The 24,076-nt window shown below is 43.1% G+C and overlaps 1 protein-coding gene across 3 annotated transcripts in view; it reads left to right on the top strand.

Moving 5' to 3' along the window:
• Positions 1–24,076, top strand: part of LOC122935520 — a 122,317-nt gene that overhangs the window by 20,034 nt on the left and 78,207 nt on the right. For all 3 annotated transcript variants that reach the window (XM_044291302.1, XM_044291290.1, XM_044291295.1), the window contains exons 3-7: positions 7,572–7,724; positions 8,308–8,357; positions 13,006–13,105; positions 18,276–18,364; positions 18,585–18,699. In XM_044291302.1, coding sequence (XP_044147237.1) covers positions 7,572–7,724; positions 8,308–8,357; positions 13,006–13,105; positions 18,276–18,364; positions 18,585–18,699 — 507 coding nt within the window. The remainder of the gene's footprint in view (positions 1–7,571; positions 7,725–8,307; positions 8,358–13,005; positions 13,106–18,275; positions 18,365–18,584; positions 18,700–24,076) is intronic.

Genomic DNA, 24,076 nt, shown 5'->3' with positions numbered 1-24,076 from the left:
AATCAAAATTTTGGTATCGTGACAACCCTAATTTAAAGATGACACCTGCTCGCATAACTTAAATCGCACACATTTAACACCTTGGATGCTGTGGTCAAATGTGAACATGGTATATGCAAGCAAAAAAAAAACAAAGCGGGAGCATGCACTCCCAGCTGTGCAACAGCTCCCCCTAGCAGGAATCAGGGGAGCCGCATGTTGTGTGAGGCAGCCTCTATCCTCCTGAATGATCTGAGTCTTCCGCAGATGGGTACCTATGGAGACACTATCCTGCAAAAAAAATTAGCCCACACAGCTCCGTAGACATAAAAATAAATTTTTTTTATGGGAGTCTTAATATGAAGATGCAAAGAAATGTTTTATTTTTTTATTTTGTCAGTATTAAAATGCAAGAAAAACTATTAAATGTGCTATCATTGTTTGTACTGAAAGAAAGTAACAGGTCAATGGTGGAATTGTGTGTTTTTTTTTATTTTTATATATATATATATATATATATATATATATTGCCACCCATTTGAAACTTTTCCCTTCTTCCCACTACATCATATGCAACCGTAAATGGTTTGGATATGGCTTGAGAAAGGCCATGTAAGGTCGAAACATCGCACATTTTGGTGAATAAAGCATACTTCTTGAAGACCTGGGAGTGCTGCAGTTCCTTTCTATTCTTTAAACCATAAATGGTGCCATTAGAAAGTTCAACTTGTCCCACAAAAAACACGTGAATGGAAAAATAAAGTTATAGTTCTGGGAAGGATGGGAGTAAAAAACTAAGGGTCCATTCACACGTCCGTATGTGTTTTGCGGATCTGCAAAACACGGACATCGGCAATGTGCGTTCCGCATGTTGCAGACCGCAAATCGCCGGCATTCTCATATAAAATGCCTTTTCTTTTCTGCAATTGCGGACAAGAATAGGTAAATCACTGCGAAAGGTGCACCACAATGATATGCAACTGACAACACTCGCCAATCCCTCAAGCTTATGTTAAGAACTGAAACTTTAGCCAATGTATTCCGGTCAGGAACACATCGGAGCCCTTTTGCACCACCGTCAAGGTATCTCAGCGTGGCATGGGTTCCTACCACTAGACTACCAGCGGTGTGTGAACACTGTCTGAGAGGTGCTAAGATACAACTTACAGCCAAGCTCCCACATACCTCCATAGTGAGATCGCTCAGGCAGTGGGAGAGATGAGGCTGTAAGCCCCACCAATAACAGACCACGTGACACAGGCTACCAGGTGCAACAGAATGCTACCAGCAGTACGTAATGGCACATTCTAAACATATCAACAAAAATAACTGAAATAAAGTGGCCTAAATGAGAGGAAATGCTCAAAAACCCTAAACACTGTGGCGTGTTTAGAACCGGGGGAGCAATTCCGCCGCATGTGATCTTTTGCTAACGGCAATCCCCAGCAAAAATGCATACAATGGAGGATGTCGGCAGCGGACCACATGCACCACGTACTGCTGTTAGCTTTCTGATGCACCTGGTAGCCTGTGTCACATGGTCTGTTAGTGGTGGGGCTTACAGCCTTATCTCTCCCACTGCCTGAGCGATCTCACTATGGAGGTATATGGGAGCTTGGCTGTGAGTTGTATCTTAGCTCCTCTCAGACTGTGTTCACACTTCACACACCGCAGGGAGTCTAGTGGTAGGAACCCATGCCACGCTGAGATACCTTGATGGTGTTGCAAAAGGGCTCCGATGTGTTCCTGACTGGAATAAATTGGCTAAAGTCTCAGTTCTTAACATCAGCTTGAGGGATTGGCCAGTGTTAGTTGCATATCATTGTGGTGCACCTTTCGCAGTGATTTATGTATTTTTATATTTGCATCCACACATTATTCCATCTCGTGTAGAATGTTTTTGTGGTGCATGTGGTCCGCTGCCGACATCCTCCATTGTATGCACTTTTGCTTTGGATTGCTGTTAGCAACGGATCACATGCGGAGGAATTGCTCCCCCGGTTATAAACACGCTACAGTGTTTGGGGTTATTGAGCATTTCCTCCCATTTAGGCCACTTTATTTCAGTTATTTTTTTTTGTGGCCAAGAATAGGAAATTTTTGTGTGGATCCGCAAATGTGGACAGCACATTCCGGCCCCATTGAAAATGAATGGGTCCGCACCTGTTCCACAAAATTGCGGAACGGATGCGGATCCATTTCGCGGACGTTTGAATGGACCCTTAAACGGAAAATGACCCCTTTTTTCGTTTAAGGGTCCAGACCTATTATGCCCCCCATATGCCTGGGCCCCCAATAAAGGTTTTACTTACCTCGCTCCCCGTCACCCGTGTCGCTTTTGATGGGGGGGGGGGGGAGAATCAGCTATTAGCAGGGCGCAACAGGAGTGAGCTTCCCTAGCATCGCGGATGACGCTGGGGAGTCTCATTCCCATCGCAGCCTGCTATTGGCTGCCCCGACGCCTGACGTTTTCAACCACGCGACAAGGAGATGCGGTTGCCGTGCTGGCATCACAAGTGATGTGGGTGTCGAGGAGCGAGGTAAGTACCGCCTCTGTGAGGGGCCAGGGCATATGGGGTGGCAGTATAGGTCTTGGAATTCCTCTTTAAAAAAAATAAAGATAAACTTTATTAAACAGCACAGAAATGTCAATGAAAACATCAAAAAGTTATGTATTTCAGAAAACCCCAAGAATTTTTATGTTAGTAATGGAAAACTATTCTTCGTGTTACAGCATCAGAGGATCTGGAACGCTCCACTTCTGTTTGCTTTACAGCCAGCTAATCCTGTTACATTCAGACTTGCGTGTATATCTCCCGACCCGTTATATATAATTAGATTTAATTTAAATGAAGTTCAGCATTAATATCCAGATTTCATTCCTCTCGATTTGCCCCCTTTCATTTTTCTTAACGCTAGCTAACGCTTTTGTCTCTGCCTCTAATTTGCTGCACATAACTGTCCGCTAAGGGCTGGGATCGGTAAGATTGTCTCACTTGTTTCGTAAACAAAGGGACCAACAAAGCCCCAGCGACCCTTCTCTACCCCTAGCGCTTCTCTCGCCTTTGCCAAGTGTACAGTTCAGTGTTCGGTCACCTGTATCTGTTGGTTTAGCACATTTTAAAGTAGTTCTCAGCTCCCGACTTGTTCTGGGCAGCTTATTTTTAAGCTTCAAACATTGCCTGGCTCATTATGCCCTCCAGAAGGTTAAGGCCTTCTTGTCAGACCGGAACTGCTCACTAATTAGAGTGTGGTGCTTGGCACTGAACGTGTCATGCTTGCAAGCTTTCCTACTGCGATCACTTCTATTCATGTTCCCCTATTATAACGGGACAATGGACGTGTCAGTGGAGGACTACAGCTGCTCATTGAAGACCGCAGAAGCTACTAAAACCTCTGAATCTAAAAGAAAAAAGAGAATCTTTCCCATTTTATTACCAATACAGATTTGATCACTAAATATTTTTTCAAGTCTATGAAAAAAGGGTTAAACTTGTTGTTTAGTATTGTTATCTTACCCTTTACCTATCTGTCTAGCAAATCGGGTGCAATCTGTTATTCCATTTAGGCTCTGCGCACTGTGCATTTGGAGTATATCTCCCTGGAAAAGCTCCCAGTTTATATGTTAGATGTTCCCCTAGGGCTCTGTTCACTCAACAGAGACCAAAAAGTGCCCTTATGGCCTCGGACAGGGTGGTGTACGTCTTTACACCTTTTGTTAACTGTGTAGAAAAGACTGCGCTAAACTTTCTGATTTATACCTCTGACAATAAGCTCGAATGCAATCTGCACCTGGTTTTTTCAAGTGGAGAAAAAAAAAAAAGAATGATCCATGGATTATATCTGTAAAGAATAAATCAAGGCAACCGGACGTACTGTAGATTTCTTGAAAACGTTTCACTCGTTCTTCCAACGAGCTTTCTCAAGTCTGAGTTGGAAGAACGAGTGAAACGTTTTGAACAAATCTACAGTACGTCCAGTTGCCTTGATTTATTCTTTACAGATATATACAATGACCTGGATAAATGAGAACCTTCACAGACACGAGCCATGGATTGTTTTTTGGATCTGTCAGCATTCAGCTCAGTGGGGGAGATTTATCAAACTGGTGTAAAGTAGAACTGACTTAGTTGCCCATAGCAACAATCAGATCCCACCTTTTATTTTTTACAGCTCCATTTTTCAAAGGCCACATATCCATATAATGTATGTGTATTTATAGAAGTTCTCCCATCTATACAACCCCTTTCTCTAGATGAATCTTTAGCCGATCAGTTGATCACAAACCATGGGCCACTGCATAATAATAATAATAAAAAAAAAACTATTATTATTCACTTGTTACATTAATTTCATGGCGCTGTACATCTAAGAGGTTACACATGCATAATGTAGAGCAATACAAGTACAATGTGCATGAACTTAGTAACTGGTATAGAGAGGACCATGCCCATGAGAGCCTACGAGGGAGAGGGGAAGGAGACAGTAGGTGTGGGTGAAAGCTGCTCATCGGCTGTCTGATGGCAGTGTGCTTATTGCAGATGGTACGCTTTCTTAAAGAGGTGGGTTTTCAGGTTGCTTTTGAAGGTTTGGATGTTGAAGGACAGTCTGATGTGTTGGGGTAGTATGTTCCAGAGTATGGTGGATGCACACAAGAAATCCTATTGGCACTTGTCCCAGGCCAAAAGTGCAAATGGGGAAAAGTAAGGGATGCAGGACTTCAGGGACACCAACAGATTGAGAGTGATGAGGAGGTCTTGTATGAATGGGAAACACTGAAGGTTCTGTTGATAAGGTACGAGGAGATCCAGGAGAGAGCCAGGTCTCTGATACTGAGGGAAAAGAGGGTTTGCAAGAGGAGAGAGTGGTTGATATTGTCAAACACAGAAACTGGTCAGGGAGGAGGAATACAGAGTAACGATGTGTATTTAAAGAAGTTCTCCCAGCTATACAACCGTTTCTCTAATTGCGGACATTCAGGCGATCAGTTGATCACTGTTGGTTCAGCAACCCAAACCTTGTGGCCACTGCGCGATAAATGTTGCTTCCATTCTAATGAATCGACAACCATGTACTATGTGCTTGTGCAGAGCGGGGGCCACTCTTTGTATCATCTCTTTGGGTTGGCTAATTGAAAGGAATACTGAAATTATTGATGTTCTCACTGAAGAATCAAAGGGGTAAATTTATCATGATGGGATTTTTTTTATAAAGTTTGTTTTTCTTGAATCTGAGTTGGTGTGACATGCGCCAGATTTCTCAAATTTTGCAGAACGTTTGATAAAATTGCAGGAATAGTTCTCCACCATTGTTTTATGAAAAATCCATATTTATTGAAAATTCTTTAAAAACTTGAGTGAATGTACAGTCATGGCCAAAAGTTTTGAGAATTACATAAATATTGGAAATTGGAAAAGTTGCTGCTTAAGTTTTTATAATAGCAATTTGCATATACTCCAGAATGTTATGAAGAGTGATCAGATGAATTGCATAGTCCTTCTTTGCCATGAAAATTAACTTAATCCCAAAAAAAGCTTTCCACTGCATTTCTTTGCTGTCATTAAAGGACCTGCTGAGATCATTTCAGTAATCGTCTTGTTAACTCAGGTGAGAATGTTGACGAGCACAAGGCTGGAGATCTTTATGTCAGGCTGATTGGGTTAAAATGGCAGACTTGACCTGTTAAAAGGAGGTTGATGCACCTCAATCAAAAATGTATAGGATCATCAAGAACTTCAAGGAAAGAGGTTCAATTCTTGTTAAGAAGGCTTCAGGGCGTCCCAGAAAATCCAGCAAGTGCCAGGATCGTCTCCTAAAGAGGATTCAGCTGCGGGATCGGAGTGCCACCAGTGCAGAGCTTGCTCAGGAATGGCAGCAGGCAGGTGTGAGCGCATCTGCACGCACAGTGAGGCGAAGACTTTTGGAAGATGGCCTGGTGTCAAGAAGGGCAGCAAAGAAACCACTTCTTTCCAAAAAAAACATCAGGGACAGATTGATCTTCTGCAGAAAATATAGTGAATGGACTGCTGAGGACTGGGGCAAAGTCATATTCTCTGATGAAGCCTCTTTCCGATTGTTTGGGGCATCAGGAAAAAGGCTTGTCCGGAGAAGAAAAGGTGTGAGCGCTACCATCAGTCCTGTGTCATGCCAACAGTAAAGCATCCTGAGACCATTCATGTGTGGGGTTACTTCTCATCCAAGGGAGTGGGCTCACTAACAGTTTTGCCCAAAAACACAGCCATGAATAAAGAATGGTACCAAAACACCCTCCAACAGCAACTTCTTCCAACAATCCAACAACAGTTTGGTGAAGAACAATGCATTTTCCAGCACGATGGAGCACTGTGCCATAAGGCAAAAGTGATAACTAAGTGGCTCGGGGACCAAAACGTTGACATTTTGGGTCCATGGCCTGGAAACTCCCCAGATCTTAATCCCATTGAGAACTTGTGGTCAATCCTCAAGAGACGGGTGGACAAACAAAAACCCAGTAATTCTGACAAACTCCAAGAAGTGATTATTAAAGAATGGTTTGCTATCATTCAGGAATTGGCCCAGAAGTTGATTGAGAGCATGCCCAGTCGAATTGCAGAGGTCCTGAAAAAGAAGGGCAAACACTGCAAATACTGACTCTTTGCATAAATGTCATGTAATTGTCGATAAAAGCCTTTGAAACGTATGAAGTGCGAGCAATTATATTTCACTACATCATAGAAACAACTGAAACAAAGATCTAAAAGCAGTTTATCAGCAAACTTTGTGAAAACGAATATTTGTGTCATTCTCAAAACTTTTGGCCACGACTGTACATCCCAGTAAAAGAGACACTGCCTTGTGCAAGGGCCCCCGCCAGACGCGTCTAAGCGGTGTTTCTTTTATTGGGACACTGGCATACTCGTGCACCATACCTGGCCATTTGAAAAGGGTTTGCCGGTGCTGAGAACCCCTTTAAAAAGTCACACTTGATAAATCTGGCATACACCTTATTAACACCGCTTACCTGCCCTGCTTTTTAAAAGTGGCATGAGCAGCATAAAATCACGATAAAGAAATAGCGATTTTGTTTTTAACAATGGAAATGGAGCCCTGCATTTTATTGTTGATTAGATCTCACTGGTAAATGAAGTGATTTTATTGATTCCATCATTGTAGTGAATTACCTCTAATGAATTTGGAGTTCAATAAACTACTCTTGTATCCATGGCTGGGGAAATTCTTGTGTTTGTGTTAACAGCAATGATCAGGCAGAGGATTTGGACCATTGGGCACTATAAGTGTCTATTAGAAGATCCGCCCCTAGCCAAGTCTTCATTGATATAATACCATTTAAAGCGATGCTTACACCCAAGTAACGTACCAATTCCCAATGAAGAGAAACTGTAATTTTCTGACACTATCTTAACTTTTCATGGCATGGTTCTATGAAGTTATAATTGGTCCTGTCTTGCAGTACATTTCTAGACGTCTGATACTTCGCTCTTGATTTTCCATAGTGGTTTATACTCGTACAGCTTCCCGCTGTGAATATGGTCAATTTGTGTATGATGTTTTAAGTCTCTCGTTTTTTACTTTTCTTTTTTCTTTTTAACTAGGCTGGGAAGCTTGTCCGTCGGTCCACAGCAGGCACACATCTTTCCATTGGCCCAGGAAATCATGGAAAGCTGCTATTAAAAGGAGATGGCCAGACTGAGTTCCAGTCACTTGCCTCAAGTAGGAGGTCTTCAGGAAATGAGCAGAAATTGGCGGTCAGTTCCCAATGTGTTTCTGTATATTTCCCAAGGAAAATAAGCTAAAAGTAAAGCATGAAAAATTCAGAGCGAAGTAGAGTACATTGTAAAAAAGAGGCGACGCGTGAATTTATGTATATGTAATTCATATTTTACATTTCTTAGAAGCCAGAAAGGTCAATGAGGCTGTAGTACATAGGAGCCAGTCAGATCAATCCGAGATCATCACTTGTAACCTGTGTACTAGTGACTTCTAGATATTATTTTGTTATTATCAACGTGACATCCAGTCATGTTTTCTTATGATATTGGATGTCTTTATTATGTTCTTTACAGCGTTTCTGACACTTGTGGATACATGATCATGGCTCAGCTAGAAAGTTTTTATGCTTGGCTTTTCATTACTTTGGAATCTCTTGAGTGAGGAGTCCCCTATTTAATGGGTGTCATAAAGCCCTTCATCGGGACTTGTATATCATTATATTAAACAGAGATCTGATCAATTTTCTGTAGACTGCAGATTTTAGTGAATAGGTTTAAGTAAAACTGTACTTCTGTGCCTGTAATTTTTGACTTTGATATTGTCTCTTTATTTTTTTAGAAACTTCAAGAAGAAAATGATCAACTAAGGCAAGAGCTAGAAGACTTGAGGTTTGCATCCTGTTGTGTGTGATTGTAGCTCCATAATAATGTGTCCAATGGAACATGGAATTTTTTTTTACAGAATAAAAAATATATAATGCAGTGAGGCATTCAAAGATACCATGCTATTTTATTGACTTGTATGGATCCAAAATATATCTGCTGCGTTATGCAGAGGTGGTTATCACTCGCATCAGTCCTAAATTCCAAAATGAACCTATCTATTTGTAGTGTACGAGGAAACTGAGCTACAACTAGAGGGTCTGGGACCCAGAGAACCCATTTTCCTCTTTTCATGTTTATACTTGGAGGAATCCCACTCAAACACAAGGACATGCAGACTCCATGCAGATGTTGCTCTTGGTTGGATTGGAACTGAAGACCCCAGTACTGCAAGGCAACAATATTTCCCACGGAGCCACTGTGCTGCATATTGAAGCTTATGGCTTATTAGAGTTTGTACAACTTGGAGAATTACTTAGTTGTAATATGACTATTTGCATGAGGCCTAAATGAGAGTTTTTCATAGGCAGTCTTTCTCAGTGTTGGGTAGCAGACTAAAAGTATTGTGGTCATTTATTTGGACAGTGACCTCAAACTAACCTCCTTAGGGTATCAGATAATGACATCCAAAGCCAAATATTGATTGTATAGTTTTTTTTCCTATAACTTTAAAATTATTCATGAAGACCACCTGTATAGATAAGAATGTGTTTATCCCCCTACCTGCAACAATAGTTTTCCAAAATGTGCTTTGAGGAACTGAATTTTTAAGGAGGCCATATCTGTATGTGGGCCATGGTGCAGGTCAGAGTGGAAGAATAGACAATAGTGTCTTAAAGTGGTCCCTTCATCTATCTTAGGGTGCATTTACACGACTGTAAGTGTTTTGCAGTCCACAAATTGCAGCCGTGGGCGTTCTGCATTTTGTGGGCCGCACTTGGCCGGTGCTATATAGAAAATTCCTATTCTTGACAAGAATAGGAAAGGCTCTATATTTTTCGGGTCTATGGAAGCAGACAGCACACTGTATGCTATCCTCATCTTTTGCTGCCTCATTGAGATGAATGGGTCCGCATCCCTTCCACAAAATTGTGGAACGGATGCGGACCCATTCGTATGGTCGTGTAAATGGACCCTTACTCTGTGGATATGCCATAAATGTTCATGTTGGGAATACCCCTCGAATTGATCTTCGCATGTCCATTTCACTGATTCACTACTCATGTTTGTAAACCAGGTAGCAGTAAGCGAGTTGAGAATGAGAGCAACACTTCTGGGCTTATTATTTGTACATATTACAAGTTGTAGCTGGAAGTTTGATCTTCTATTTTGGGCACTTTCACTGGGACGTTGACTTTTTAATGTGTGGGAAGAACTGTTTTTCTCCGGTATTTCCTTGCATGAACTGCCAGTGCCGTCATCATAGAGCTCAGTTATACTCTTGTGGTCACAAATTCTGATCAGCAGTGGGAGGCAGTGAAGAATTCTAAAATTTCATGGGAACGATAGTCACAAAGCACAGGACCTGGCTACATGCCTTGAAATTAGGAGGATATTTATGTAACAAAAAATGCTCACTATGATAATATTCTGCGCTGAAAAGCTACTTTACGTTATATCGGTAGCAGAAGTACTGTATATGGTTCTATAGAACTGTACAGCGCTTTATCATGGCCCATGGAGGACCCAGAGTGGGGATTTAAAAGCATATGATAACCAATGAGGTGTTAAGTGAAAAATGTAACAAGGAAATGACCATTTTCCATTGCCTGTATGGGTATGTTTTTGTTGATGAGGTAAAAACCTTGGTATGGAATATATGTGTGTCAGTGAGATAAAAACTTTGGTATGGAATCTGAAAAAAAGTAATTGTTCAGATGCTTATGCAAAACAGTATAGAGTACAAAGAGGACTACCTATGATATCCCATGAAATACCAGTAGTCATATTACCGTAAAGGACACTTTGGCCTCTGTCAGATGAATGGAGCCCTATGGATATGTTTGACATATGCTCCAGGAGCTTTTTCCAGTGTATTTGCCAAATATAGGACTAAATGTCTCCTCCTCCGCTGCTTGCTCTGCATCGCCAGTCCCCTCTTCTGTTACTTGCTCTGCATCGCCAGTCCCCTCTTCTGTTACTTGCTCTGCATCGCCAGTCCCCTCTTCTGTTACTTGCTCTGCATCGCCAGTCCCCTCTTCTGTTACTTGCTCTGCATCGCCAGTCCCCTCTTCTGTTACTTGCTCTGCATCGCCAGTCCCCTCTTCTGTTACTTGCTCTGCATCGCCAGTCCCCTCCTCCTTTACTTGCTCTGCATCGCCAGTCCCCTCCTCCGTTGCTTGCTCGGCATCGCCAGTCCCCTCCTCCGTTGCTTGCTCTGCATCACCAGTCCCCTCCTCCGTTGCATGCTCGGCATCGCCAGTCCCCTCCTCCGTTGCTTGCTCGGCATCGCCAGTCCCCTCCTCCGTTGCTTGCTCGGCATCGCCAGTCCCCTCCTCCGTTGCTTGCTCGGCATCGCCAGTCCCCTCCTCCGTTGCTTGCTCGGCATCGCCAGTCCCCTCCTCCGTTGCTTGCTCGGCATCGCCAGTCCCCTCCTCCGTTGCTTGCTCGGCATCGCCAGTCCCCTCCTCCGTTGCTTGCTCGGCATCGCCAGTCCCCTCCTCCGTTGCTTGCTCGGCATCGCCAGTCCCCTCCTCCGTTGCTTGCTCGGCATCGCCAGTCCCCTCCTCCGTTGCTTGCTCGGCATCGCCAGTCCCCTCCTCCGTTGCTTGCTCGGCATCGCCAGTCCCCTCCTCCGTTGCTTGCTCGGCATCGCCAGTCCCCTCCTCCGTTGCTTGCTCGGCATCGCCAGTCCCCTCCTCCGTTGCTTGCTCGGCATCGCCAGTCCCCTCCTCCGTTGCTTGCTCGGCATCGCCAGTCCCCTCCTCCGTTGCTTGCTCGGCATCGCCAGTCCCCTCCTCCGTTGCTTGCTCGGCATCGCCAGTCCCCTCCTCCGTTGCTTGCTCGGCATCGCCAGTCCCCTCCTCCGTTGCTTGCTCGGCATCGCCAGTCCCCTCCTCCGTTGCTTGCTCGGCATCGCCAGTCCCCTCCTCCGTTGCTTGCTCGGCAGTCCCCTCCGGCCCAGTCCCCTCCTCCGTTGCTTGCTCGGCATCGCCAGTCCCCTCCTCCGTTGCTTGCTCGGCATCGCCAGTCCCCTCCTCCGTTGCTTGCTCGGCATCGCCAGTCCCCTCCTCCGTTGCTTGCTCTGCCCACAGCAGGGGTCCTGACAGCTGGCATTCAAAGTCCAGATTCTGGTTGAAATCTTTTAGTTGAGTACCCCTGATCCAGGGTTTTGTTGTTGAATGGATAAGCAAGTACCCGAGATTCCCTCTCAGAGGCTGCACCTGAACACTGTAAACTGTGTTGCAGAACATTTATTTAAAGTGTCACAACAATGTTATTTTTTTATTTAGTGAAGGGTTCAATAACTTTACTTTTTTATTTCTTAAAATGTCCAATGAAGGTATTTATTTTATTTTTGCTATAAAAAGAACAGGGCCACATGTGTCTCATGGCCTTCTTTCATTCTCCCAACCCCATGGTAAACAAATACTGAGGATTCGGGGTTCCTTTCACTGTCCTTGAAAACAAAGCACCTGTGATCCAATCCATTAGACTTCTCCAATACAGATCAAACACAGGCAGTATTTGGTCAGTATTTTTCATCAGTATTTGTAAGCCAAAACCAGAAGCCGTTCTAGGACACAGAAGAGGCACAAATCTTTTCATTATACTTTTCTCTGTAGGATCCACTCCTGGTTTTAGCTCAAAAATACTGATGCAAAATACTGATCAAATACTGACTTGTGGCCAAAGTGCATGTTGTATTTAAAAGGGGGTTCTGGTAAAACCAATATCTGAGTTTTGTCCTGACTCCGGCTTCGCTCATTCTCTGCAATTTTATGACACAATGCCTTACTGCCTTACCGCCTTCCGGGCCTCAATTCTGAAAACATGGTGAGGGATTGAAAGATTGCAGACATAGGTTGTGGAAAGACTTCACAAAGTGATAACTAATTACTGTTAAATTATGAGAAAACCTTACTGAAGCCTTAAGTCATGTTTTCTGTATACTGTGAGTATAGCGATGACTCCTTCCCTGGAGTCACAGATCTGCCATCTTAAAAGAAGTTTTCCAAGACATTTTTATTGATGACCTATCCTCTAAATAGGTAATCAGTATCTTGAACAGTGGTGGTCTAACACCCGGGACCCATGCCGATCAGCTTTTGAGAAGGCTGCGCTCACAGTAGTGCCATGGCCTTCTCACAATCTTCTCTACGCCATGTGATGTCACATTCATTGGTTACATGGCCTGGGGTCAACTTACCCCCATTGAAATGAATGGGGCTGCGACACTACTGTGAGCGCTGGTGCCTTCTCAAACAGCTGATCTGTGTGGGTCCTGGATGTCTCACCACCACCGATCAGATACTGATGAATAGTAAAAATATTTCGGAAAACCCTTTAAACCTAGTTTGATTAATCTGGAATACACTATAAAGAATTGCAAAGGGTTTATTTCTCATTGTTAGATATAAGCGTTTACCTATTTTTCTAATTGATGGTTATTTAATGATGTAATTGAATGGGGTCTTTTCACACTTGTCTGTAGATTTCAGTACAGACAGCTCATCGATGAGGGCAAGAACCAGTGCTTAGATGAGCGGCGTGTCAATCTCTTAAAGTCCCAGGTTTTACAGCTGGAAAGACAGGTAATACATGTGAACCAGTATTGAATGTGATGTCTCTAAACGTTACTTAGATTTTGGCCCTGAATTGCCTTTCAAAAGTTGGCACTGTACTTTTTTGTTATGCTCAATCTTAGTTGATGCCAACAATATCCTGTCGGCCTATGCCAGAATGTGGGGCAAAGTATATAAAGTGATATGCTCTTTCCCCATTGGTGGCTGCAGGGAATCAAAATGATTATATTACATACTTAGGATTTGGAGCTGTATTTGGAATTCTGTCATATTCTGCTCTATGGAAATTTAGAGCACTGTAATAGAAAAAGATCTGATCCTTAAAAGCATGTAACTTGCCAAATACCTTTGGGTATAATTATTGGTCTCCAGGACTTCTATCAACTGGTATATTGATTGTTCTAATAATTAAAATGTTATTTCATTAAAATATGGGAGATTATGGTGATAAATAGTAGTCTCCACTTTTTCTGGAAGCCGGTACACCTGGTAGGAATATAAGGGTTAAAACTGGAGAATGGTGTATTATTTGATAGGGCTGAGGTATAACATGAGTGAGTGATACCCAGGTATGTAGATATACACTCCTCAACTTTGAAATTGTAACACTAAGAAGGAAAAGTTCAGGAATTATGGAAATCACAATATACTGTAGATAGACATATTTATGATATGCGAATGACAAAAAAAACTGGAAAAAAGTTTTTCAAAACATCTCAATTTATTCAATATCGAGTATGAGGGCTACACGCTGATATACACACACACACACACATACACACCTTGGAATACTATTTATGAGGTTAATAATGTTCTGCCTGAGGGTATACATAAACAGAAATAGAACACAGCGGCACTGCAAGCGACAGGTAGGAGCTCCGGTCCTTAGTGCTGGCTAAAGTAACGGCAATGTAGCTAATCTGTTTCATATGTGGTGCTCAGCATAGAGACGGGAGGCGGTATCAATTGTAACAATGTAGCGAGGGTAAAAGAAGTATGCGGCACTCACCGAGGCATATGAATCTGTGTCTTTTTATTCAGTCCTAGACATCGGACGAACAGGTGGGGTTATGAGGCGGACACGCTCCTGCAGATGAATGGCGGCTACGGCCGTTTCGCGCAATGTGTTGCGCTTCTTCTGGCCGCTGATCGTCAAGGCGCAATACTGCGCCATATATAAGCGACGCCCATCAGCCGGCATCATGTGCAGCAGCTGTGCGCCGTCAGTAAGTGACGTAAAAACATGTCCATGTGGTAGAGGGGGAAGGAGGAACATACCAAAATATAAACAGAAAAGCAAAAGTTAGGTTAACAGTTCCGGCAGCAGTAACTTAACATACAGGCAGAAGTCATTCCTATGGACAGCAATTTTAAATTAAAACAGCACGGGTGTAGAGAGGACAGAATCCGAAGGGGTAAATCTCTAAAAGGGCCATGGGATCCATTTATGACACAACAAGCCCCCCGCTTCGGCTATATTCTTAAATGCCCCACTCTTAAAGGAATACGGACATGTCATTCCTATCGTTTAATCCTGCAGCGCCGGTGGCTTTGGTACGGAGAATCCACCTTGCTTCCCTCTGCAAGAGTAGCCGGTGACGATCCCCTCCCCTAGGGATGGGTCGGACCTGTTCTACTCCCGCAAAGGAAAGACAACGGGGATGACCATCATGCGCGTCCCTGACATGATCGATCAGGCGGGGACATCCTCTACCTGAACGAATGGAATTCACATGCTCCCGTATCCGTTCAAAGAGCGGGCGAATGGTTTTACCGATGTAATACCTATTGCACGGGCAAAACACGGCATACACAACGTATGGCGTGCGACATGTTATAAAGTCCCGTACCGCGTGCTGGACCCCTCCTATGCGAACCTGTACCTGGCGATGTTTGAAGATACATATATATTCTCGGTGGGTAACCCCTTCCTGCGGTTCATGCATTTATTCTTACGCTATGTGGACGACATTTTTCTGGTCTGGTCAGGCAGCGAGGAGTCGTGCCGCAATTTTGTGGAGCACCTTAACACGCACAACAGGATGAATATGCGATTCACCCTCAATTTTAGGGGTGAGTCGCTAGACTTTCTGGATGTGCGTGTGACAGTCAAGGATGGCGTATTACACACCACGGGCTTTCGCAAGCCCACTGCGACTAACTCGCTTCTTCACCAGACCAGTTATCATCCACCCTCAGTTAAGAAAGCCGTCCCATACGGACAATTCGTCCGGCTTAGGAGGATTAATGATACTGAGGAAGGCTTCCACAGGCAAGCTAATGAGCTAAGTCATCGACTCGTGGATCGGGGTTACCCGCCGGGAGTAGTCTCGGCAGCCCTACGTAGGGCTGCCACACTTGACCGTAACACATTGCTGGTGGAAAGGAATAGAAACATTGAACCACCCCGTTTCGCTTTTGCTTTTAAGTACAGTCCAGCTGCAGACATCATTAAGCGTGTAATACATGACAATTGGGACCTTCTTAAGGGAGATCCAGCCTTAAGTAACCTCTCCAGTCAGCGACCATTGGTTACTTTTAAAAAATGCGCAACCCTCAAGGACAAATTGGTGAACAGTGTATTCTGCACACCCAAGGTGGAGACATGGCTCACCAGTAAAAAACCTGAGGGCAATTATAAATGTGGGCATTGCTCCTTTTGCGCATTAAATACGTGCAGTAAATGGCTGCTGATAGGAGGGGTCCAGCACGCGGTACGGGACTTTATAACATGTCGCACGCCATACGTTGTGTATGCCGTGTTTTGCCCTTGCAATAGGTATTACATCGGTAAAACCATTCGCCCGCTCTTTGAACGGATACGGGAGCATGTGAATTCCATTCGTTCAGGTAGAGGATGTCCCCGCCTGATCGATCATGTCAGGGACGCGCATGACGGTCATCCCCGTTGTCTTTCCTTTGCGGGAGTGGAACAGGTCCGACCCATCCCTAGGGGAGGGGATCGTCACCGGCTACTCTTGCAGAGGGAAGCAAGGTGGATTCTCCGTACCAAAGCCACCGGCGCTGCAGGATTAAACGATAGGAATGACATGTCCGTATTCCTTTAAGAGTGGGGCATTTAAGAATATAGCCAAAGCGGGGGGCTTGGAGTGTCATAAATGGATCCCATGGCCCTTTTAGAGATTTACCCCTTCGGATTCTGTCCTCTCTACACCCGTGCTGTTTTAATTTAAAATTGCTGTCCATAGGAATGACTTCTGCCTGTATGTTTAAGTTACTGCTGCCGGAACTGTTAACCTAACTTTTGCTTTTCTGTTTATATTTTGGTATGTTCCTCCTTCCCCCTCTACCACATGGACATGTTTTTACGTCACTTACTGGCGGCGCACAGCTGCTGCACATGATGCCGGCTGATGGGCGTCGCTTATATATGGCGCAGTATTGCGCCTTGACGATCAGCGGCCAGAAGAAGCGCAACACATTGCGCGAAACGGCCGTAGCCGCCATTCATCTGCAGGAGCGTGTCCGCCTCATAACCCCACCTGTTCGTCCGATGTCTAGGACTGAATAAAAAGACACAGATTCATATGCCTCGGTGAGTGCCGCATACTTCTTTTACCCTCGCTACATTGTTACAAATGTTCTGCCTGAGGTGCCAAGGTGCACTGCTGTCAGCTCCCTTTGCCGACCAAGGACATCTCAGATGTGCTCGATGGGAGACAAGTCCAGAGACGCTGCTGGCCATAGTAGCACGTTTAGGCCACACAGGCTGCTCACAGTAGCATGAGCAGTTTGTGTCCTGGTGATGTTCTGTTGGAAAAATGGCTCCTCGGACGATTTGGAGAAATAGCCATACCACTGGTTCCACGAACAAATCAATGTAATGCTGAGCTGTTAGTGTACATGAAATGAAGACTAGAGGGATCCAGCTACAGTACTATATGCCACCACAAACCATAATCCTGGGAGTAGGACTGGGCTGACGACCCCCTGTGAAGGCCTCTTCACTTTCTCTCCAGACTCATCTCTGACCATTGTTGCGTCCAAGACAAAAGCAGAATTCAATGCTAACGAGGGAAGATCTCCTTTCCAACCTCTATTTTCATCCTGCTGTGCACCATGATTCCCTTTGAGAGCGGTGGCTTGAGGTCAATGGAACACCTGTAGGTGGACATTTGGTTCATAGCACAATGTGATGCAAACACCTTCTGATTGTTTGTGTAGACACTGTTTGCCACCATAGGCTTTCGATGTGGTGTTCAATTTCACATGCAGTGTAGAATGCATCACTACGTGCCATTCTTCTAATCAGATGGTCCGTCCATGCAGAGGTTCACCTCTGTGAATCTCTTGCTGTTCAATCTAGTTTGCCATTGCTCTTCCAACCACCGGGACATGCAATGCTGATCAGTGCTGATCTTGTAGGCTGCGATGGGAACGAGCCTCCCTAGCATTTCGGGCCTGGGCATTTTGGGGGGCATTATAGGGGTTGGATAACCCCTTTAACCTTACAGCTTGTCCTATTTGGTTTGCAGTTTCCAAATTGATGAGTGTACATCAGAAATCAGTTTTACTTGGCCTACTTTACATCAAATGTATTAACATTGTTTAACAAATGGAGTGCATCTTGAAACCAAACACGCTTGTCTAAAAACGCTACTCAAGTTTTCTATCCCTAGCACCTACTGAAGTGACCCTGGGAAATTTTTGCGACTTATTTGCTTCCCAGTGAGAAGTCTAGAGTGAAACTCATTAATGTAGCTATAGGAATGAGTGATGTTAAAATGTAAGTTGCAACATTTTTACAGAAGTAAGTCTAAAAAGTCGCAAAACCCCTATTGTGCAACTTTTTGAAGACAGAATTCTGCAGTACAGGTTGTGATAATCCCCTCCCCCCCCCCCCGTCATTTGTACCTGTAACCGTGAATCGCAAATTTAAGCTTTTTAAAAAGCTTGGTGACAACCCTTGTGGGAGCCAGGATTGTGGCCAGGTTGAACATCACAAAGTTACAGGTATATCTAAAGGAAAGCATTTTACAAATTGTTTACACATTTGGAAGGAGAGGGCATCTGAATGATTTATATGTGAAGGTAACTTTTTTGATTTTGGAGTGAAATATAAAAGTTCACACAAAGTAAATTCTGACCCATATTTGTAGCCTGAGTATTCATACCAGTGTGGGCTGATCGTTGCTATGTGCCTCCGGTTTTCTGCCAGGTGATGCTGCTGACAGAAGGACTCAGCTCGAGAGCTTCTGTACTTCTTGAACTTGGCGATGCACTCCAAGCAGTTCTTGATAAGATGCAGTAAGTACTGAACTGTGGATTATTTCACCTATTATTTATATTGTATTCACCTTGTTCTGTAAATCAGCTTAAAATAACTTGGCATGTTTCTATAGATGGGGAAAATTTCCAGATTTCCATAAGTTTCCAAATCTGATTTGTTTCTTAAAAATATTACCGTCATTTTGTCAGTTCAGGTACTGTATCGAACCATGGTAATTTATTTGTCTTTGCAAATCAGATCTCTACTTACCAGTGAAAACCGAACTCCTGAAGTACAAGTCACCAGAGTAGAGTTAATACGAATGATTGAGATATGCCAGTCCATGCAGGACAAACTGCGTCGGAATCATCAGGTGAGGAGGTACCTCTGGTCCCAAGCAAATCAGTGTGTGTGTGTGTCTGGTTAGTTCTGTGGTTGTCATGGTATATACAACCCTTGTTGGTCTGAGAGCTACCTTGGTGGATTGTAGTACTTGAAGGGGCTGTATTATAAATTAAAGAGTAACTATACATTTTTTTGCTCAGACTAAATGCATAGTTATAACTTTAACTTACTAATATACTTCATTCACTGGCTCTTTTCTTTTCCTTGTGTACATTCTGCACAAAGATCCTCTGTTGCAGACCCAAAATATGTCATCCACTGCTGGTTGCCAAATGAATTGCATCTCCATCTTCAAGGGCTCTGTAGACTATTTTTAAACTAGTGTGGGCGGCTCTAGCATGGAGTGCTCATCCCCGCTACGGTCACATGTTCTTAGTTCCATGCAGCTACATGGTATAGATTCAGTTGAAACAGTGCAGGTATGCCACGTGACCGCATAGTACTGTGAACATGTGACCGTAGTGGGGACCGGGGACCAGTAGAGCCGACTACACCACACCAGGACTGCATGCACACAGGAGTCCTCTCCATTTTGTTAGAACAGCACAGCATTCTGGACTGTCTATTTTGGTGCAGCTTTGAATAGTGGGGTAACAAGGGGCAGTAGGAAAATGGCAATCTGGTCTCCTTATGTACAGTAGTACTCATGTATTACTGCTGATCCAGATTCCCTTTAAAATGTCATTGTCATTTCAAGAAGGCAATTTTTCTATATCCATAAGGATAGTCAAAAGAGCTCTTTTATAATAGTGTCTAGTACTGTAAAGTGATTTAAAGGGAGTCTGTCACCTCCATATGGCCATATACAGTGCTTACATGGCTCTGTAGTACACCTACACAGGATTGTAACAGTACCTTTGCTTTTGGACTTACACCAGCAGGAAAAACAAAGTTTAATTCATATACAAATGAGCACTCGCAAGTGCCCAGGGGGGCGTTCAGTGTGTAGGTGCCCAGGCTGCTCTGCCTTCTTTTCACTTTACTCCTCCCCAGTCTCTGCCTTTGCCCGCCCTCCAAGTCTCTTGCCTTATCGATAGGTCCGGACTTGGAGGGCGGGCAAAGGAAGAGACTGGGGAGGAGTAAAGTGAAAAGAAGGCAGAGCAGCCTGGGCACCTACACACTGAACGCCGCCCCTGGGCACTTGCGAGTGCTCATTTGTATATGAATTAAACTTCGTTTTTCCTACTGATGCAAGTCCAAAGACAAAGGTACTGTTACAATCCTGTATAGGTGTGCTACAGAGCCATGTAAGCACTGTATATGGCCATATGGAGGTGACAGACTCCCTTTAAAATGACCAGGACACTGTCGTTTTAATTAACTTCTGACATGTCGGACACTAGAGTACATTGTGCTTTTTCAGCTCTCCTTAGAGAACCGAATAGGGATATAGACAGTATATGGCCCACAATCAGCTTTTCAAGGATGATTGAAGGGACTTGGCCCCCAGCAGAGCATTTAAACCCCATAGTTGTAGTAATCTATTAGAGTAGCAGTATCTGGCCCAGCACCAGTCACAATTTCTGACAGGTCTCAAGTAGATTTGCTCTATTAATCTGAGTAAATGCATGTCAGTTTTATTCTTTGTCAGGTCCATATATTGTACAGAATAACCCTTTATAGAGAGGTTTATACAGCTGTTATGTGTGTACACCAGGGATCAGCAACCTCCGGCAGTCTGTTGTGAAACTACAACTCCCAGGATGCACACTTGCTCGGCTGTCCTTGTAACTCCCATAAAATAGGAGGATTCTGGGAGCTGTAGTTTCAGAACAGCTGAAGTGCCAGTGGTTGCTGATCCCAGGTCTACACTGTCCACTAGATCAGACTCTCTTTATATGTATTAGTCACAGCAATGACATGATGATGTAGCACAGAATGCTACACACCGACTCCTATCCAGCCCCCTTGGGGGAACAGGCAAGAATTTTTAATATTTCTTCATATTGGTAAATAAGCCTAAAAATGTACAGTCATAGAACACCTGCAAAGCCTCTTTAGATTTGCTGCCGGTATAAGCAGAACTTGTGTGGCGTCAAGCAACTGTGCTCTTCACAAGTTAAGTCTATGTCATTAGACATAAGTGCAGTCTGTGTAAAACCGCGTGCAACATCCATAGTCTCATAAAAAAATGCGTCCCCCTGGTTTAAACTGAGTTTGGAGACTAAAGAAAGACTAAATAAAATTGAGAACTTAAGTGGAGGAGATTCAGGGAATGGATTGTCAGATATTAGTCTCCCTAGCTCTATTAGAGCAGGGAACTAGCAATACAATAGCAGCTTAGATAACAAGTAAGACGAACAGTGTAGCAAACGACATTACTAATAATACACAATGTTGCCAACAGAGAGCAATTAAGTATTATGACTTTTTCGCACATTCAGGAAATAAGTAGAGCATTTAGATAATACCGAAAAGGGTGCTGCAACAAAGCAGCTGCTACCTGCTGACAAATTAGATAAAAAAGACAATTCCCTAGGACTGTTATAGCAGTGATGTGTAAACGTTAACACAACCACCGCCGTAATAGTTTTAGATCCAACATCAATACCACTTAATACATAGAAGAATGGGGAAAAAATGAGCAAATGAAAAAACAACACATTTTTTTGAATCTTTTATTACTATCTAAGGCTTTTGAAAAAAAGAAACGCGGATATATATATAAACATATATAGATATTTTATATTGCTTTGTGTTTATTTTAAAATGATAGAATAAAGGTTATTTTCCAAAAAAAAAAAGAAAATAAACAATTAGGCCAACAACAGAATTGGTATAGCCTTTGCTATTGATCTTTATTCAAATATAGAGTTAAGCACACTTTACAGCTACAGTATGTCTACTGTTTTGCCATATTTAGAGAAGATTAATTTAAGGAAGAAAAGTAAAATGCTAAAAAAAAAATATAATGTAGAAAAATAATCTTCTGTTTCTCTTTTCTGACACTAGGTGTCTCTGTGTAGCTACATAACCAGATTGTGTCTTAATGTAGAGCTACAGCCCAAATGTTCTCTGTCGTATAACAAAGAACATAATGTCACTGAGTACAAAACAGATACTTGTCATTTGTTCCCAAAGATCCATGCGTGGTAATACAATAATGGAACAATCAAAGGGTTTTCCGAAGTATAATTTTTACTTTAAAGCTTTTTCACTTAAAAAGAAAAACATCCAAAAATCTCCCGTTCTGTGTCATTATCTTTTTCTGTGCAGACAAAAAAAATTACTTTATTTCCTTTTTTTCCTCCCTTAACTAAATGAGAAGTGCTAATCGGAGGCCAAGGTAGCTGATGGGGCATTTAACCGTCCGCGTGTTCTTCACTGGGCTATTTTGTGACTCAAACGCAAGATAATGCAAGTATTTCTTCACCGATGTGGTTATCCTTCATAGAAGCCGGCATTGAAGTCTGTGTGTATATGTAAAAAATCAAGGCGCTTACAGCTCCACATTTGTGGGATGACATGGCTGCACGAACACATTTATCATTTGATATGATTTTCTCTTAATTAATTCTGTACCATTTTCACCAGAAACCATGGAATCTATAGTCATATGCTCATTTCTTACCCGTCTTGGTTTTCTAGCTTTATAGCCATGACAGCGATTGTCAAAAGAAATTAATTTCGCACAAGTAATGGTATCAATGGGACTATCAGGCAGGGACTAATGTGAGCACTTGGCGCTTTCCAACAGTCTCATTCATTTTAATGGAGGATTGCTGTGCATGCACGGTAAATCTCTAGCCAAGAATAGGCACTTGAGACCCCTTGTTCTTGGTAATGATGGGGGTGATGAAGGCCCCAAAGGTCAGACCCACACTGATCCAAAACATAAAAAGGTATTGAAGGTAAAGATAAGCAAATGTGTTAACCTGGCTGACGCGTTTCCATTTACAGGACCTGTATTTCCCTTTTTACAAGACAATGGAAAGACAGATCCTTATTTCACATTAGCCTCCAGTGTCTTCTATGTGGGAAACCGAGCTCGGTGCTAGATATCAGTGACTTTTCATTGGTGGACTTTTAACCAAGAATTGCAAGAAGAGAATCTGAATTAGCTAGGGAAGTATACCCCACAAGGTAATTTTAGTTGTGGGCATTGTTCCCTGTGTAGATGTATTACATGTGGCGAGACATTTCATATTGTGCAAGACCCAATTTGTGGTATATGTCATATTTTGCCCTTGTGGCAGATTTTACATAGGAAAAACCATAAGATGTTTATACGTGAGATTTAGGGAACATAGGAGGTCCATAGAGACAGGAATAGGAGCATCTAGAGCAGGGGTGCACAACCTGCGGCCCGCGGGCCGCATGCGGCCCCCAGAGCCATGGTTTGCGGCCCCCGCCCTGCTGGGTAGAAACACAGCTGATCCTGCAATCAGCTGTGTTTCTGCACAGAGCGCCGCACAGCAGATGGATCACAGGTTTTGCTCCTGCACTGTAGCAGGAGCAGAAATGGTCCCCGGCTATTAGTTAGAGCGGGGAAGCCGAGGAGAAGACAGAAGCGCTTTATTAGCGCTTCTGCTTTCTCCTCTGTGAGCACTCTGCAGTGTGGACCCAGCGATCATGTGATCTCTGGGTGTCTCGGGAACAGAGGAGCGCTGCCCTGGTACAAAGCCTCTGCAGCACGCTGGTTTTCCTGTAACTGGGGCTCCTTTGGATGCTCCAGTTACAGTGGAAATAGTACAAAAAAAAGTCACTTATTGTCTCCCAAAGGTCTTTCAGTGACCTCTTGGGGACAAATTATGTGGTAAAAATATATTTAAAAAAAGTTAAAAAATGATTTAAAAAAATTTAATAAAAAGGAAAAAGTGCTTAATAAAAGAGTGTTTACTGTCCCACCACAGTCTTTTTATGAAAAAGTGCAAAATTTAAAAAAGTTACAGTGTGCGCCAAAGTATTTTTATGACCTCTTGGGGGACATATTATGTAGCTGAAATATATTAAGTTAAAAAAAGATACATAAAAGAAAAAACACCCACACCAATCAAAACCGTCACCATTACTGCCCCATTCACGTGAAACTTTTCATATTATATAGCAAAACGGCCTACACAAAATAGAGAACTAATTATAATAATTTATTTTGGTGTCAGTTTGCATATTTAAAGAATAAGGAGCTATAGTTTGAAAAAAATATACTTTTTAAAAACATTTTGTACAGTTTCCCCCAAATAAAAATTGTTGCAAAAATAATTTTGGTAGTATTTTGGTATTTTGAACCACCACGCGCGCTAAATCACAAAAAAGTGTTTGGTCCTTAAGGCCTTTTCGGGCCTGGTCATTCAAGCATTAACCAATAGGCGCCTTCCCCACTAGCAAGGTAATGTGCTTACTGG

Source organism: Bufo gargarizans, chromosome 1, assembly GCF_014858855.1.
Source record: "Bufo gargarizans isolate SCDJY-AF-19 chromosome 1, ASM1485885v1, whole genome shotgun sequence".
Classification (NCBI taxonomy): domain Eukaryota; kingdom Metazoa; phylum Chordata; class Amphibia; order Anura; family Bufonidae; genus Bufo; species Bufo gargarizans.
This window is presented reverse-complemented; position numbering and strand designations above follow the sequence as displayed.